Source organism: Theropithecus gelada, chromosome 14, assembly GCF_003255815.1.
Source record: "Theropithecus gelada isolate Dixy chromosome 14, Tgel_1.0, whole genome shotgun sequence".
Taxonomy (NCBI): Eukaryota; Metazoa; Chordata; class Mammalia; order Primates; family Cercopithecidae; genus Theropithecus; species Theropithecus gelada.
Window position 1 is genome coordinate 1,393,280 of NC_037682.1, and position 17,658 is coordinate 1,410,937.

The 17,658-nt window shown below is 60.0% G+C and overlaps 1 protein-coding gene across 1 annotated transcript in view; it reads left to right on the forward strand.

The window, feature by feature from the left end:
* The first annotated feature begins 3,557 nt into the window (after positions 1 to 3,557).
* MUC5AC (mucin 5AC, oligomeric mucus/gel-forming) overlaps positions 3,558 to 17,658 on the forward strand; it is a 33,847-nt gene continuing 19,746 nt past the window's right edge. Inside the window, exons 1-19 of the mRNA XM_025355877.1 lie at positions 3,558 to 3,630; positions 5,648 to 5,725; positions 6,609 to 6,668; positions 7,008 to 7,269; positions 7,643 to 7,757; positions 8,069 to 8,159; positions 8,994 to 9,103; positions 9,216 to 9,429; positions 9,517 to 9,642; positions 10,001 to 10,118; positions 10,319 to 10,457; positions 11,363 to 11,473; positions 11,968 to 12,037; positions 12,126 to 12,263; positions 12,346 to 12,510; positions 13,511 to 13,605; positions 15,657 to 15,783; positions 16,060 to 16,315; positions 16,395 to 16,447. Of these exons, the coding sequence (XP_025211662.1) occupies positions 3,558 to 3,630; positions 5,648 to 5,725; positions 6,609 to 6,668; positions 7,008 to 7,269; positions 7,643 to 7,757; positions 8,069 to 8,159; positions 8,994 to 9,103; positions 9,216 to 9,429; positions 9,517 to 9,642; positions 10,001 to 10,118; positions 10,319 to 10,457; positions 11,363 to 11,473; positions 11,968 to 12,037; positions 12,126 to 12,263; positions 12,346 to 12,510; positions 13,511 to 13,605; positions 15,657 to 15,783; positions 16,060 to 16,315; positions 16,395 to 16,447 (2,401 nt within the window). The remainder of the gene's footprint in view (positions 3,631 to 5,647; positions 5,726 to 6,608; positions 6,669 to 7,007; positions 7,270 to 7,642; positions 7,758 to 8,068; positions 8,160 to 8,993; positions 9,104 to 9,215; positions 9,430 to 9,516; positions 9,643 to 10,000; positions 10,119 to 10,318; positions 10,458 to 11,362; positions 11,474 to 11,967; positions 12,038 to 12,125; positions 12,264 to 12,345; positions 12,511 to 13,510; positions 13,606 to 15,656; positions 15,784 to 16,059; positions 16,316 to 16,394; positions 16,448 to 17,658) is intronic.

The following is a 17,658-nucleotide window of genomic DNA, read 5'->3' on the forward strand; positions in this document are numbered from 1 at the left end:
CTGGGGGGCTGGGAGCTGAGGGGGCGTGGAGCCCTCCGGTGCGTGGGACTCCTGGGCATATGCTGAGAACTTTAGGCCTCAGGGAGGGTTCTCAAGAGCCAGGCAGCTGCGCCGGGGCTCGGCCGACCCTGCCTGCACCTTCTGAGAGGTCCCAGGAAGCCTGCAGTGACCCTTAGATTCCCCTCTGAAGCTGGTGGCGTGGCCAGGACCTCACTGCCCCTGGGGACAGACAGGAAGCCCCTACAGGGCTCAGAAACAAGGCCCAGTGGGTTTTCTGGAAAGTTCTGGGTGTGTGGAGCTTGGGGCTGTAGGCTCTGGAACTGTAGGCACTGGTTAAGGCCTCCTGAGGCCTTGGCCCGGTGGGGTTTTCATGGGACCAGGCGGTCAGCCCGTGGCCCATGCCCAGAGGTTTGGGTGCTGGAACCAAGGTCCCAAGAGGAAGCCCAGCACAGCCAGGGGTCACCAGCACTGGCGGGGGGAAGTCACCCCCAGCCTGGACCACAGTAGCGGCCCTGGGTAACATCTGGTTGAGGGAGGAGAAAGCTGTGGCTGGGGCTGCAAGGCCTGGGTGGCCAGTTGGCCAGGTGCCCTGGGGCTTGGCCCAGCCTTAGACACGCAGGGGGCACTCCCCTCTGAGGCCCAGGCTGGTGACTCAGACTGTTTAGAGGTCATGGTATGAACTGGGCCAGTGACTCAGGGGAACCCTGGCTATACCTGGTCAGGTCAGACCTCCTGAAGCACCAGTGGCTGGGGTGGTCCACCTAACCCTGTCAGCCACTCAGCTTCCAGTGTGATCACTCGCTCAGTCAGTCATTCACTCACTCACTCACCCACTCACTCACTCATCCACTCACTCACTCACCCACTCACTCACCCATTCACTCACTCACCCACTCACTCACTCACCTACCCACTCATTCACTCACTCACTCATTCACTCAATTTTTCACCCATTCACTCACTCACTCACCCACTCACTTACTCACCCACTCGCTCACTCACCCACCCACTCACTCACCCACTCACTCACTCACCCACCCACTCACTCACTCATTCACTCACTTATTCACCCATTCACTCACTCACCCACTCACTCATCCACTCACTCACTCAACTGCTCACTCACCCACTCACTTACTCACCCACTGACTTACTCACCCACTCACTCACTCACCCACTCACTCGCTCATTCACTCACTCACCCACTCATTCACTCACTCACCCACTCACTTACCCACTCACTCACTCACTCACCCATTCACTTACTCACTTATTCACTCACTCACCTATTCACTCACTCATTCATTCATTCACCCATTCACTCACTCACTTATTCACTCAACCACTCACTCACTCATTCACTCACTCACCCACTCACTCATTCACTCACCCATTCACTCACTCACTCACCCACTCACTCACTTACTCACTTATTCACCCATTCACTCACTCACTTATTCACTCACTCACTCACTCATTCATTAATTCACCCATTCACGCAGTCATTCACTCACTCACTTATTCACTCATACACTCATTCACTCATTCATTCATTCATTCACTCATTCACCCATTTACTCACTTATTCACTCACTCACTCATTCACTCATTTACTCACTCACTCACTCGCTCATTCATTCACCCATTCACTCACTCACTTACTCATAGACTCATACACTCATTCACTCACTCACTCATTGACTCACTCACTCATTCACACATTCACTCACCCATATACTCACTCATTGCCTCACTCACTCACTCATTCACTCACGCATCCACTCATTCACTCATTCACTCACTCATTCCCTCATTCACTTACTCACTCATTTACTCATTCATTCACCCATTCACTCACTCATTCACTCACTCACTCACTGACTCATTGACTCCTTCACTCACTCATTCATCCATTCACTTACTCACTCATTCACTCACTCACTCATTTACTCATTCATTCACCCATTCATTCACTCACTGACTCATTGACTCATTCACTCACTCATTCCCTCATTCACTTACTCACTCATTTACTCATTCATTCACCCATTCACTCAATCACTCATTCACTCATTCATTCACTCACTCACTAACTCATTCATTCACTCACTCAATCATTTTCCCTTTCCCCACACTCCTGCCACATATGAAGTGCTCTTTTTCCAGGAACCTGGGCTAAGACAGGACCTGGGGAAGGAAAGGCACAGAAATGGAGACGTAGGTGATCATAAGGAGCTTGGGATGGGTCCTTGGAGAGCTGGAAGCAAGTGCTCAGAACAGCCTGGAGGCACCTCTTCGATCCTAATCCCTCTGCAGCAGGGCAGATCGCCCAGCCCAGCCTCTCCCTTTCCTGCCATTCCTCCCATGGGAGACTTCCTGGTTGGACCCTCCATGTGGGCAGTGGAGCTGCTGACCTTGGCTGGGGAGTATGTGGCTGCCTGCGAGGGAGAGTCCAACCCCAGTGTCCTACCACACACCCGTGATCTGGGCGAGTGTTCATCACACAACAGCACCTTTTCAGCCAGAGCCCTTCAGGCCAAAGACTCACTGGGACCTTTCTGTACTGGGACTGCTGGGACCAGTCAACAGCTTCCTGTCCGGAGGGTACTGAGCATTTCTGGATCTGGGTGGCCCGAGACCATCATGTGAATGGAACTGGCCCTGCCCACCTGGGACCAGGAGACTGAAGCACAGGTGGACTCCTGGGCAATGCTGGGAGGGGCTGCATGGTGAGGGAGGGGTTCTGACACTTGCCTGGAGGCTGCTGCCAGTAGCCTCTCTCTAGGAAGGGTGAGGCTGGCTGGCACCACTTCAGTGGCAGCATGTGGCTGGCTTGAGGGACACCTTGGCTCACTCACTCACTCATTCTCTCATTCATTCACTCACTCAATCATTTTCCCTTTCCCCACACTCCTGTCGCATATGAAGTGCTCTCTCTCCAGGCACCTGGGCTAAGACAGACATGGGGAAGAAAAGGCACAGAAAAGGAGACATAGGTGACCATAAGGAGCTTGGGACTGGGCTGGGGCTGGCCTCTCCCTCCCAGGCAGCCACACATTCCCCAGCCAAGGTCGGCAGCTCCACTGCCTACATGGAGGGTCCAACCAGAAGGTCTGCCATGGGAGGAATAGCAGGAAAGGGAGAGGCTGGGCTGGGCCCCCCGTCCTGCTGCAGAGGGTTTAGTGTCAAAGAGGTGCCTCCAGGCTGTTCTGAGCACTCACTTCTGGGCACCGGGAACTCACAGGTTGCTGGGCATGGCACGGTGTCCAGGAAGAGTCTAGGGTGGGGTATGTGGGGAGAACCCCTGCAGGCCAGGGCTTGGGGGAGCCCTCGGAAACTGGCAGACACACCCATCTCTGCCTGCCACCGGCCGCGGGCCAGCCCGCAGTGAGCACCCACTGTTTACTCGGGTGAGGGGGAACCACAGGCCCTGCCCCGCCCACCCATGTGAAGCTCGGGGCCGGAGCCAGCTCTGGGGCTACAAAAGGCTCCTGCAACCTTGGGTCCCTCCTCAGAGGCTGCCGAGGGACAGGGCACTCTTCCCTGCCGTCCACACGATGGGTGTCGGCCAGAGGAAGCTGGCCCCACTCTGGACCCTGGCTCTTGCTCTGGCCTGCACCCGGCACACAGGTACGGCTCGGTCCCTGGCCGCTCTACTAGTCCTGGGTGGCGCGGTACTGAGTGGGCCTCAGGCAGCTCAGTCTTTGCCCTGGGTTCCGGGCATGTGCCATGAACGGCGCCCAGCAGCAGAGCCCCTGCTTGTGGCCCTGGCCACCAACGAGCAGTTTCCACCTCGTGGGGTTGCTAAGGGATCTCCGGGCTTCAGGGACCTCTGAGGCTGGGCCATTCCCTGAGGCAGGGAAGCAGGAGCTCAGGTCTCCGGCTTCCCCTCCCCACCTGGATCCCTGCACTTATCCCCGGCAGCCGACAGTGCCTGGCCCACAGTATCTCCAGCGGCTCACGGCCCCCGCTGGGCCTGGTCAGGGCATCAGCCCCAGGCACCTGCCCTTGCACACCCCACACGTGCCCAGTTTACCAGCTCATGTTCCCTGTCTGGGCCTCTATGGGGGTCTCCTGGGGGGGGTCTCAGCCTCTGAGCGAGGATGTAATGATGAGGTCCACAGGGGAACTGTTTCACCCCCGGCCTAAGGCTAAGAGGGTGATGGGGGCTAAGAGGGTGTTGGGGGCTAAGAGGGTGATGCGGGAGGCTCCAGGCCCTGTGATCTGAACGGCCCCTCGCTGGGCCAGTAAGTCCCTGCCTCTGCTTCTAGGGGACACCTGGGCCTGGGTCTGCTGGTGACCATGTGCCCCTGTCAGGGGAATGCCTGGGGTTGGGTTGGGGGAGTGGGTGCTCCTGGGCTCCTGGAACAGCAGGGCAGGGACCTCAGCACTGCTGAGACGGCCACATGGCCCACCCAGGTCCCTCGCCCAGCCCTGTCCCCAGCCTCTGGCCCTCTGCCAGGCAGTCCCAGAGCAAGAACTGTCTCCCGGTGTCTCCGTGCTGCCCTTGGCTGTGGCCCAGCCGGACTCTGCACCCCCCCCATCCCTCGTCTGTACCACTCTCATCTCAGAAGCAGGAATTCTCTCCCAGGGCTGCTCCCAGGAGAGGGCAGGGCTGGGGCTGGGCCTGCGGGGCTCAGAAGATGGGGGCAGGCCTGGGCCAGGACTGGGTAAGTGAGGCTCAGGCCACTGTCTCTGTCTCTCCAATGGGGCTTGCAGATGCTAAGGGCCCCTCTGCCCACTGACATTTGATGCACTGGGCCCCACTGGGGGCAGAGGGTATGGGGGTGAGGGGGGTCTCCCAGCCTGGCCTGAGGACCCCACGTCAGGCGTGGGAACTGGGAAGCTGGGGCTGGGATGCAGGCGAATCACAGCTTTCCCCAAGACCCCCTCTCTGCAGGGTCCTGGGCTGGGCCAGGCGCCCCTCCCACCATGCTGGCACTGTGTGGGGCTGTGCGAGGCTGTGCGGGGCTGGGGGCTGGTCCCATCATGCTGGCACTGTGTGGGGCTGTGTGAGGCTGTGCGGGGCTGGGGGCTGGTCCTACCATGCTGGCACTGTGTGGGGCTGTGCGAGGCTGTGCGGGGCTGGGGGCTGGTCCCACCATGCTGGTTCTGTGCAGGGATGTGTGGGGCTGTGCGGGGCTGGGCTGGGATCTGGTGACATTCTGCACAGTCTCCATGGACCCTGGAGATCAACCTCCTGCAAGATCTGCTGCTTGTAGGGAGGCAAGGTCCTCCAGGCGGTCTTGGGGCCGACCCCTCCCATGCGTTTGACTGCTCCAGCCCCTCAGTGGGATCACTGTACCAGGCGGGGGTCCCGAGTGTGGAGGCCAGGGCCTGGCATGCTCTGCAGTGAGTGCGAATGAATAGATGGGGATGCCAGCTTGGGGCAAAGGGTCCCGACACCACCTGCTCCATGGGGCCAGGTTGAGGGGATGCTCCTGGAGGGTCTGGGCTCAGACTTCCGACTCACATGGACAGAGGCCCCCTAGGACCTCCAACCCAGCACAGAGAGAGCCCTCGCCACAGGCCACCTGCACCCACCATGGCCTCCCGATCCTCTGGTGTCCGCGCCGCATCTGTGGTCGCAGCCTGAGCCCCCTCAGCCACCCTGCATCTGGGCTCAGCCCCCCTCCTCTTTCTGCAGGCCATGCCCAGGACGGCTCCTCCGAATCCAGCTACGAGCACCACCCTGCCCTCTCTCCCATCGCCCAGGGACCTGGTGGTGAGTCTGAGCGTCCGGCCCCCACCCTAAGCCTGTCAGATTCCACCCTCCACTGAGTGGCATGGCTCCCAGGGGCACTGGTTTTAGGGAGGCTCCCCAGTTGGCCACCGCTGAGGACCAAACCTGGGAGGACAGGAGGACACCCCACATCCATGACCCTGGTCGGTCACACTACCTGCTTGTCCTTGGGCCAGCCCCCTGCAGCGCTCAGGCTCTGAAGGAGTTGCAGGGCTGGGCAGGCTGGCTGTGCCCATGTCCTGTGGGTGCCGGCCACCCTCCAGGGATCTGGAGCTGGGTCCTGCCTCAGTGTCCCCCCGTTCACCTCCTGGCACTTCAGCAACACAGGTATCTCCCTTGGCGCCAGCCGTCCCGGTGTGGATTGTGCTAGCGGGAGCCCGTGGGGGCCCAGCAGCCCTGGCAGAGGCGGGGCAGGCGAGGGCAGCCAGAGTCGGGGGCTTCTGGCAAACTCTCAGATTGCATTTCTCCAAATCGGGCCAGATGTGCCTAATCTCAGCACCCAAGAGACTGACTTGAGCCGCTGATGCAGACTCAGGTTCTGAGGCCCATGGGTGTGAGAGAGCTGGCAGCCCCTGAGGGCTTCTTCCTGGTGACAGCCGGGAGGATGCAGAAAGTCACACTGAACTCAGGGTGTGCGGCTCAGGGTTCGTGGCCGCAAACACACAAGGTGCAGATGGAACTCAGGGTGTGCAGCTGCAAACACACAAGGAGCAGATGGTGGTGGGGGGAGGCAACATGCGGCAGAATCCAGAGTTGGTTTCAGAGCCAGGAGCCGGGACCCACGGACGCTGGAACATCTCTGGCTGCAGAAGCCCCACCCTACCTGGGGGCCGTGTGTGCATCCTACCAGTCCCTGTCTCCGCAGGGGTCCCGCCCCGTGGGGTGACTCTCTTCCCGCCTCTGAGGACCATCCCCGTGGTACAAGGTGAGTGGAGCCCCGAGGCCTGGGTGGGGAAGGGGCCTAGCTTTGCTGAGCTCCCCGCTCAGGCCTGGAGGTGCCTGGTGGAGAGGGGCCCCAGCTTTCCAGGTGGCCACTGGGTAGGTATTGGAGCCACTGGGTAGGTATTGGAACCAGAGGGCCTAGCACCTCCCTGCACACGTTTCTGGGACTTCTCAGACACAGGAAGGACCCCTGGGTGCCCCGTCCAGGGCAGCAGCACCTCCTGCAGGACGCTGGGGTGGGGCAGAAAGTGCAGGGCAGGGGCAGGGGTACAGGACGAGGGTGAGGGCGACGCTCCCAAACGCCATGCTGCTTCCACCGTAGCCTCCAACCCGGCACACAACGGGCGGGTGTGCAGCACCTGGGGCGACTTCCACTACAAGACCTTCGACGGCGACGTCTTCCGCTTCCCCGGCCTCTGCAACTACGTGTTCTCCGAGCACTGCGGCGCCGCCTACGAGGACTTCAACGTCCAGCTGCGCCGCAGCCAGGAGTCAGCAGCCCCCACGCTGAGCAGGGTCCTCATGAAGGTGGATGGCGTGGTCATCCAGCTGACCAACGGCTCTGTCCTGGTCAACGGCCGCCCGTGAGTCTGGGCTCTCGGATGGTGGGGGCCACGCGGTGTGTGGGGACGGCATTCCTGGGGGGTCACAGGGGCATGGCAGTCCTGGGGAGGATGTGTACTTCTTGGCAAGCCCCTGAGAGCGGAGCTGGACATGCGTCCTCCCTGGTCCCCCGAGCTGGTCCACCGAGCTGGATCCCCTCCTGGGATCCCCAGGCTCTTATTCTGCCCCTTCCTAGCTTCTTGTGACCCCAGAGCTCCAGAAGTCACTGTCCCCATCCCAGACGTGACTTCATGGTCACGATGACCGTGTCCCATTTGCGACCACAGGCATCTGCCCTGCGTGGGATCTCTCCTCACCGTGCTCCCAGCCCCTCAGCCCTGCCTCCCTCCACAGGGTCCTGCTGCCCTTCAGCCAGTCTGGGGTCTTCATTCAGCAGAGCAGCAGCTACACCAAGGTGGAGGCCAGACTGGGCCTTGTCCTCATGTGGAACCACGATGACAGCCTGCTGGTGAGGCTGGGGGGTGGGGGTGTCCCGGTGTGCACCTCCAGCCCTCGAGGGCTGGCCCGCTCCCACAGCCTCTCCAGAGAGGGTAAAAGGCTCCCTGGGCTCAGTCAGGATCAGACCCCACCCCACACAGCGGGCAAGAACAGGTGCCCAGACGCCAATGCTGTCCCAGGGTCTGTGCCCTCAGGATGGAGACTGCTTTTGGGGGTGTCTCCTCCGTGGGCCTCGGCCCCTCCTCGGAAATCTCAGGCTTGAGCCTCATCTGTCCATCCGCCCTTGGTGGGGACGGGTGTCTGATGTCTCCTCCGTTGCAGCTGGAGTTGGACGCCAAATATGCCAACGAGACCTGTGGGCTCTGTGGAGACTTCAACGGGATGCCCGTGGTCAGCGAGCTCCTCTCCCACAGTAAGGCCCCATGGCGCCATCAGCCCCTTCCTCAGCGTCCCCTGGGGGCTCAGTGTTGTGTGCACACACACCCTCCGACGCTCCGGCACACACATGCACAGATGCATGGAGGCAGCTGCCCTCCCTCCCAGCACAGCACACACCTGTACACACGCGATCCCGAAATGCTGGCCTGTCTCAGGGTTGCAGGCTGGGAGCAAATCGCCCGTTGAGCCCCTTGCTCTGTGTGGCTGCTCTGGGTGGCGACCCCTGACCGCACGCCCTCTCCTGAAATGACAGACCTGCCTCCTTCTTGGTCTTTGAGTCTTTGCCGTCAGGCTGTGGCCTTGCAAATGTGACCTGCACCAGCCAAGGCCCCACTCCCCACCTCCCCCTGCCAGGCCTGTGAAGCCCCATACAAGCCCCGAGTACAGGGTGTCCCTCTGTGGGGAACTGAGTCTGCCTGGGTGTCCAGCAGCCCTTGGCAAGGCAGGCCTAGAGCTGGGTTGGCTGGGTTCTGTGGACTGGGAGGTACTCAGGTTCCCGCCAGCCTGGCAGGAGGAGACCAGGGTCCTGGGTCAGTTGAGGACTCAGCCGGCAGTCCCCTGTGACTTGGACACCAACCTCCTGGGCTGTTTCTCTCCATCATTCCGGACCCCCTGAGGGTCCTGCAGCATGCATGGGGTGGCCAAGCAGGTGCAGCCAGGACAACTCAGGCATCCAGAGGGGACAGGAGCCACCGATGGCCCTTCTAACCCCACCCCAGGGACCCAGCCGTGGGGGCTCTGCTGCTTGGGTGCTGGGCTGAGGGGTACCGGGACCTGCAGGCAGAGCCCACCTCCGTGCTTCCCGCAGACATCAAGCTGACTCCCATGGAGTTTGGGAACCTGCAGAAGATGGACGACCCCACGGAGCAGTGTGAGGACCCTGTCCCTGAACCCCCGAGGAACTGCTCCACTGGCTCTGTAAGCCCTGGAGGGAACAGGGGCCCGGCACGGTGACGAGGAGGGGTTGTGAGCCCGGAACCGGTCCAGATTCCCCACTGAGGACTCAGTCGGGCTGTGGCCTTTGTTCTAGGGCATCTGCGAGGAGCTCCTGAATGGTCAGCTGTTCTCCAGCTGTGTGGCCCTGGTGGATGTCGGCAGCTACCTAGAGGCCTGCAGGCAAGACCTCTGCTTCTGCGGAGGCACCGACCTGCTCAGCTGCGTCTGCCACACCCTCGCGGAGTACTCCCGGCAGTGCGCCCACGCCGGGGGGCTGCCCCAGGACTGGCGGGGCCCTGACCTCTGCCGTGAGTGTCCCGGCGCCCTGTCCCCCAACCCCTCTGGCAGGGAGGGCCGGGGCGGGCGGACGTGAGCCGTGTCTCTGCCTCCCGCAGCCCAGACGTGCCCCAGCAACATGCAGTACCATGAGTGCCGCTCCCCCTGCACAGACACCTGCTCCAACCAGGAGCACTCCCGGGCCTGCGAGGACCACTGTGTGGCCGGCTGCTTTTGCCCTGAGGGTGAGGCTCCCCCGCCCCTGGGAAACACAGATGCACCCTGGGAACTAGGGGGCTGTGCTCCCATGGCCAAGCCTCAAAAGAAGGATCCCAGTCCTAGTGTCCTGGGCCCCTGAGGCTGGCTGAGGTCCCTGTCCCGGGCCCCTGAGGCTGGCTGAGGCCCCTGTCCCGGGCCCCTGAGGCTGGCTGAGACCCCTGTCCCGGGCCCCTGAGGCTGGCTGAGACCCCTAGCCCGAGATGTCCCGGGCCCCTGAGGCTGGCTGAGGCCTCAGCTTGCTGTAGGGCTGCCATGTTGTTCCCCTGCACCACCCACCACATGGAGACAGCAGGAGCCCATCACAGGCCTGCCTGACCCATGCAGGGACGGTGCTCGATGACGTCGGCCAGACCGGCTGTGTCCCTGTGTCACAGTGTGCCTGCGTCTACAACGGCACTGCCTATGCCCCGGGGGCCACCTACTCCACAGACTGCACCAACTGGTAGGTCCTGGCCCCCCTCCAGGCCCCCAGGATGTGCTATGGGACGGACCCGCTGGGGGCTGTGACCCAGGCTGGCAGGCGTCCCTCATCCGGGCTGTGATGTAGGCAGGCCTGGGTGAGACCCGGTCAGCCTCCGACATGGAGGCTGGAGGCTGGTCTCCTGGGGCCAGCAACCACACGGCACCGTCTCTTGCTCTCAGCACCTGCTCCGGAGGCCGGTGGAGCTGCCAGGAGGTTCCATGCCCGGGTACCTGCTCTGTGCTTGGAGGTGCCCACTTCTCGACGTTTGACGAGAGGCACTACACGGTGCACGGGGACTGCAGTTATGTGTTGACCAAGGTAGGCACTGGCTGCCTGGGGTGCTCGCCGGACAGACGGGGCCCATGGCCAGCCTCCCACAGGCTCCCGCAGCTTGGCTGCATGTCACTGCTGCCCCGGGGTGACCCTTGGGGGTCACTGATGGTGAGACCTCAAGGAAGCACCCCAGCTCCCCAGCACTGGGCCCCACAGGGGCACAAAGGCTGCAGACCGGAGCCTCCAGCCCCACCCAGCGCTGGTTCCCACAGGGGCACGAAGGCTGCAGACCAGAGCTTCCAGTCCCACCCAGCACTGGGCCCTCCACACCTTGGGCTATTTATTTAAGACTTTACTGTTGAGAATAGTTTCAGGTTTACAAAGAAACTGAGCCCAAAGTACTCCCGCTCCAGCACAAAGTCTCCCCAGATGATACCCAGCACCCAGTACACAGTCTCCCCAAGATGAGACCCTGCCTTGGGGTAGAGCCTGCACTGGCGCCCTCACCTCCCAGGTCACGGTTGACATCGGGGTCCCTTGTGGTGGTGAAATTCCGCAGCTTCGGACAGACGTGCAGTGTCCTGTTCCTGCCAGGCAGTTTCACGCAGTCGGCTCCACTGCTCTCAAACCCCTTGGAGCTCGGCCTCCTCACCCCTCCCTCACCCAGCCCCTGCCATCCACTGGCATTTGTGCCTTCTGAGAGCTGTCCTTCCCAGAGGGTCCTGTGGTTGGCGTCGCAGAGTGTGGCCTCCCCACAGTGCATGCAGATTTCTCTGTGTGCCTCGGTGTCCACACCTGGTGGACTCCTAGCACACCTCCCCCTCGGGGGCTGGGATGTTGGAGTGGGGGTTTCTAGTGAGGGAGAGGAGCACAGCCGGGTGGAGGGGCAGGGCCAGGCGGGCTGGGCGCTGGGCAGAGTGTGAGGACCCCTGGTGTGTCCGGTTCTGCAGCCCTGTGACAGCAGTGCCTTCACTGTACTGGCTGAGCTGCGCAGGTGTGGGCTGACGGACAGCGAGACCTGCCTGAAGAGCGTGACACTGAGCCTGGACGGGGCGCAGACGGTGAGTGGAGCCTGGCAGGGCAAACCCTGGGAAGAGGGGAAGGGGCCTGTCTCTTCTACAAGTCACCTCTGCCCAAGCCCTCCGTCCTCAGCGTGAACAGCGAGAGGCGGGGATCCTCTGGCAACACTGGCTGCATCCATTACTTATGGGTCCACGTGACTGTCCCTAAAGGAGCAGCTCAGGGCCGGGCCGCCCGGGCCGCCATACCCGACCCGAGGGGCCCCGGGAAGGAGGGACTGGGTGCATCTGCAGCCAGCTTGGCTTCTCCGCTGAAGTCAGTTTACGTTTAGTGAATAACTTTGGTTTTTACTAAAGAATATAAAGCATGGTCCTCACAGAAAACTCAGAAAATCAGGGCGAGCACAAAACCACCTTGTAGGACCCACAGCCACAGGTAAAGGCCTCCCAGGCACCTGCAGGCAATTTCACAGCCTCCGCGGGGCTGAGTGCGGCGAGCCTGCCCCGCGCTCACACGTCTGTCTGGCTGCCCTCAGGTGGTGGTGATCAAGGCCAGCGGGGAAGTGTTCCTGAACCAGATCTACACCCAGCTGCCCATCTCTGCAGGTGAGGGCGGCGGCCTCCTCCCCACCCCCGGGCTGCCTGGGGTCCCGCCCCACACCCCCAGCAAAACCCTTGTCCTTTGTGTCCCCAGCCAACGTCACCATCTTCAGACCTTCGACCTTCTTCATCATCGCCCAGACCAACCTGGGCCTGCAGCTGGACCTGCAGCTGGTACCCACCATGCAGCTGTTCGTGCGGCTGGCACCCAAGCTCCGAGGGCAGACCTGCGGTAAGAGGGCCGCCTTCGGGGCCTGGAGCCCACCCACTCTGGCCGGGACACATGATCCTCAACCTGCCTAACCCGCCCCCAGGTCTCTGTGGGAACTTCAACAGCATCCAGGCCGATGACTTCCGGACCCTCAGTGGGGTGGTGGAGGCCACGGCCGCAGCCTTCTTCAACACCTTCAAGACCCAGGCCGCCTGTCCCAACATCAGGAACAGCTTCGAAGACCCTTGCTCCCTGAGTGTGGAGAACGGTACGTGTGTCCGTTCAGCTCGCCTTTGTGCTGGCCGCCTGGCGCTGGTTCTCCCGCTTCCATTTGGCACTGCAGGCAGCGTGGAGGCTGGCCCTACGTGTGCCTGTGAGCCAGGTGGGGTGGCTCACGAAGGGGCCCAAGGACAGGCTCATGGTGGGCGCCTCGCCCGGCTTATATGGAGCTTCAGGAATGTGGGGCACCTGCTTCAGGGTCAAAGAAAGGGTGCGAGTCTCTGTTGGTCGATATCGGCCCTGACTGCCTACCCCTGCACGGGGTGGGGTGGTGGGGACGTGGGGAATGGATTCACCCACTCACCCACCCATTCACCCATTCACTCACCCACTCACCCACTCACCCACTCACCCACCCATTCACCCATTCACTCACTCACCCATTCACCCACTCACTCACCCACTCACTCATTCACCCACTCACCCACTCACCCACTCACTCACTCATCCACTCACTCACCTACTCACCCACTCAACCATTCACTCACTCACCCATTCACCCACTCACCTACTCACTCATCCACTCACCCACCCGCTCACTTACTCGCTCACTCACTCAGTCATTCACTCCGCCTTCGGAGCTCGGGCGCCAGTCGTGGGGAAGTGGGATCCTATCTCGCTGACTCTGGCCTGCTTCCTGCAGCCTGGGAAGCCTGGGTCCAGTGAGCCCAGTGGAGGGGCCAGAAGGGCTTCAGTTTGTCTGTCCAGAGCGGGGGTCACTAGCATCCCTGGAAGGCGGCACCGTGAAAGGCTGTGAGGGGCTGGGTGGGACATGCAGGAAACGAGAGGGCGTTGTACCCTGCGCTTGGGGGAGCTTTCCCTCGGGGAGGGCACCGCACCACCCGGGCTGAGTGTGTAGCAGGATGAAGGGCCCAACGTCAGACCGCCCAGAGAAGCTGGCGCCCCAAACCCCACACCAGGGGCCAAGCTGGGTGGGATGAGTGTGCTGCCTGATCCTAATCCTAACCCTAACCCTCCTCTGTCCACAGAGAAGTATGCTCAGCACTGGTGCTCGCAGCTGACCGATGCCAGCGGCCCCTTCAGCCGGTGCCACGCTGCCGTGAAGCCAGACACCTACTACTCGGTAGCATCTGCCGCCTCTTGGCCCAGTGGGGCTCCGGCCACTGAGCCTCACGGCTGCCTCCAGGACGGCTGGGAGGGCACTGGGGGGGCTCGGCAGTCAGTACCAACCTTTCTAGGCTGTGATGGGCACCAGGGGCTGGGACCCAGCCTGTCTGTCCAGCTCCATTCCCCACGTCCCCAGCCCCCCCCATTCACTCATTCACACATTCACCACTCACCCACTCACCCATCCATTCACCCACTCACTCACCCGTTCACCCGTTCACCCATCCACTCACTCACCCATTCATCCATTTACCCACTCACCCATTCACTCACTCACCCGCTAACCCATTCACTCACTCACTCACTCACCCATTCACTCACTCACCCACTCACCCATTCACTCACTCACCCACTCATCCATTCACTCACTCACCTGCTAACCCATCCACTCACTCACTCACTCACCCATTCACTCACTCATTCACTTACTCGCTCTTTCACTCACTCATTCATTCGTTTCTTCACTGACTCATTCACTCATTTACCCACTCACTAATTCCTTCATCTACTCATCTACTTGCTCATTCACTCATCCGCTCACTCATTTACTCACTCATTCACGAATTTCTTCACTCACTCATTCACTCATTCATTCCTTCACTCACTCATTCACTCATTTACTCACTGATTCCTTCGCCTACTCATTCATTCACTCACTCATCCACTCACTCACTCATTCACTCACTCACCCACTCATCTACTCAGTCATCCACTCACTCACTCATTCACTCATCCACTCACTCATCCACTCACTCACTCATCCACTCACTCACTCATTCACTCACTCACTCAGTCATTCACTCACTCACTCATCCACTCACTCACTCATCCACTCACTCACTCATTCATTCACTCATCCACTCACTCATTCACTCACTCACTCATCCACTCACTCATTCACTCACTCACTCATCCACTCACTCATCCACTCACTCATCCACTCACTCATCCACTCACTCACTCATCCACTCACTCATTCACTCACTCACTCATCCACTCACTCACTCATCCACTCACTCACTCATACACTCATTCACTCATACACTCACTCATTCACTCACTCACTCATCCACTCACTCACTCATCTACTCACTCACTCATACACTCATTCACTCATCCACTCACTCATTCACTCACCAACTCATCCACTCACTCCATCCACTCACTCCATCCACTCACTCATCCACTCACTCACTCATACACTCATTCACTCATCCACTCACTCACTCATTCACTCACTCAGTCACTCATCCACTCACTCATTCACTCATCCACTCACTCACTCATCCACTCACTCATTCACTCACTCACTCATCCACTCACGCATACACTCACTCACTCATCCACTCATTCACTCATCCACTCACTCATCCACTCATTCACTCATCCACTCACTCACTCATTCACTCACTCACTCATCCACTCACTCACTCATCCACTCATTCATTCACTCACTCATTCACTCACTTATCCACTCACTCATCCACTCACTCATCCACTCACTCACTCATCCACTCACTCACTTGTTCACTCACTCATTCACTCACTCATCCACCGTTTACTTATTCCTTCATTCATTCCTTCACTCATTCATTAACCACGTTTATGGTGTTTTTCTTGCACCTCCAGCCCTACACTAGGCACAGGGGCTAAACTTCAGGGGTTTGTTGCCCCCCTGGCCCCAGGGGCCAAATGGAAATTAGGCCAAGGCTGAGCTGATGCGCTGTGTCTGAGGCAAATTGGGCATGGCTGGACCTGTTGGGTCACAGAGATGAAGGACCTGGTCCTCCCAACAACCCCTGCTTTGCACGGTGGTTCTGCTGCATGACATGCCAAGTGGTTCTGCTGAGGGGGTGGGATGCCTGTGAGGACTCAGGGAGGGGTCCTGGAGGCAGGAAGACCTGGGACGGGAGGACCCTGGCTGCTGGACGTGTGGCCTGCAGGGTGTGGGGGGCCACCAGGTGTGGGCTGGGGTCTCTGATGCCCTGATGCCCCCCTTCCCCACAGAACTGCATGTTTGACACCTGCAACTGTGAGCGGAGCGAGGACTGCCTGTGCGCTGTGCTGTCCTCCTATGTGCATGCCTGTGCCGCCAAGGGTGTGCAGCTCAGTGGCTGGAGGAACGGCGTCTGCAGTGAGTGCCCGCCAAGCCCAGCCCTTTTCCTACACTGGGTGGCTGCGGATATTGGGGTGCCCCCGGTTCTTGGGGTGCCCCCAGTGTGCACAGGTGCTCTAAGGGTCCCCGTCCTCTGTGCTGGGCTCGAGGGCAAGGAGCCCCCAGGTCAGTGTGGCCTTGGACCTGGCCGAGGAAGGGAGGGGAGGGTAGCTGAGAGAGTTGGGGTCACTCGCTGCTGGCTGCCCACCGCTGGGCTTTGTGTCCTGAGAATTCCCTCTTCCTGGCATCCTGCAGCAAAGCCCATGACCACTTGCCCCAAGTCGATGACCTACCACTACAATGTCAGCACCTGCCAGCCCACCTGCCGCTCTCTGAGTGAGGGGGACATCACCTGCAGTGTTGGCTTTATCCCGGTGGATGGCTGCATCTGTCCCGAGGGCACCTTCCTGGACGACACGGGCAAGTGTGTGCAGGCCAGCAACTGTCCCTGCTATCACAGGGGCTCTGTGATCCCCAATGGGGAGTCGGTGCACGACAGTGGGGCTGTCTGGTAAGAGCTCCCGCTGTGGACTGGGGGTCCCTGGCACCTGCTGGCCCAGGGTGAGGCTCTGACCACCGTCTCCTCACAGCACCTGCACACATGGGAAGCTGAGCTGCATCGGAGGCCAAGCCCCCACCCCAGGTGAGTGCCAGAAAGGAGGCACTGGGGACCCCAGCCTCATCATCTCCATAAGAAATCCTGAAAAATGGCTTCAGGGTTAGTCCCACCGCAAGTCAACGGGGCTGGTGGTTGTCGATCAGCCGCTCGGTGTCAGGCATGGTTTGTGCCCTCTGGGCAGCAAGCGGGAAGAAAGGAGGGTGTGGGCGCACACATGACACACCCACTCACGCCCACTCATGCACATGCTCACACATCCACTCTTGCACACACACTCACACCCACTCATGTGCATGCACTCACACCCACTCATGCACACACACACCCATTCATGCACACACACACTCATGCACATGTTCACACACCCAATCATGCACACCCCCTCACACCCTCATGCACATGCACACCCACTTATGCAACACACACACCCACTCACACACACACTCGCACCCACTCATGCACACACCCACTCATGCACATGCACTCACACCCACTTATGCACACACACCCATTCATGCACACACATATGCACATGCTCACACACCCACTCATGCACACACAGCCACTCATGCACACGCACTCACAGTCACTTATGCAATGCCCACACACCCACTCATGGACACGCTTACCCACTCATGCATATGCACTCACACCCACTCATGCACACTCACACACTCATGCACACTCACTCACACCCTCTCATGCATCTGCACCCACTCATGCACACGCATCCACTCATGAATATGCACTCACACCCACTCATGCACATGCACTCACACCCTCTCATGCACACACTCACCCACTCATGCACACACCCACTCATGCACACACATTCACGCACACACACTCATGCACATGCTGTCGCACTCACTCATGCACACACTCACACCCACTCATGCACACGCACCCACTCATGAATATGCAGTCACCCCCACTCATGAACACTCACACCCACTCATGCACACACCCATTTATGCACACACACTCATGCACATGCTCTCACACCCACTCATGCACATGCACTCATACCCACTGATGCACACGCACCCACTCATGCACACACACACCCACTTATGCAATGCTCACACCCACCGATGGACACGCTCACACACCCACTCATGCACACGCACCCACTCATGGACAAGCACTCACACCCACTTATGCAATGCTCACACACCCACTCATGGACATGCTCACCCACTCATGCATACTCACATCCACTCATATACACACAC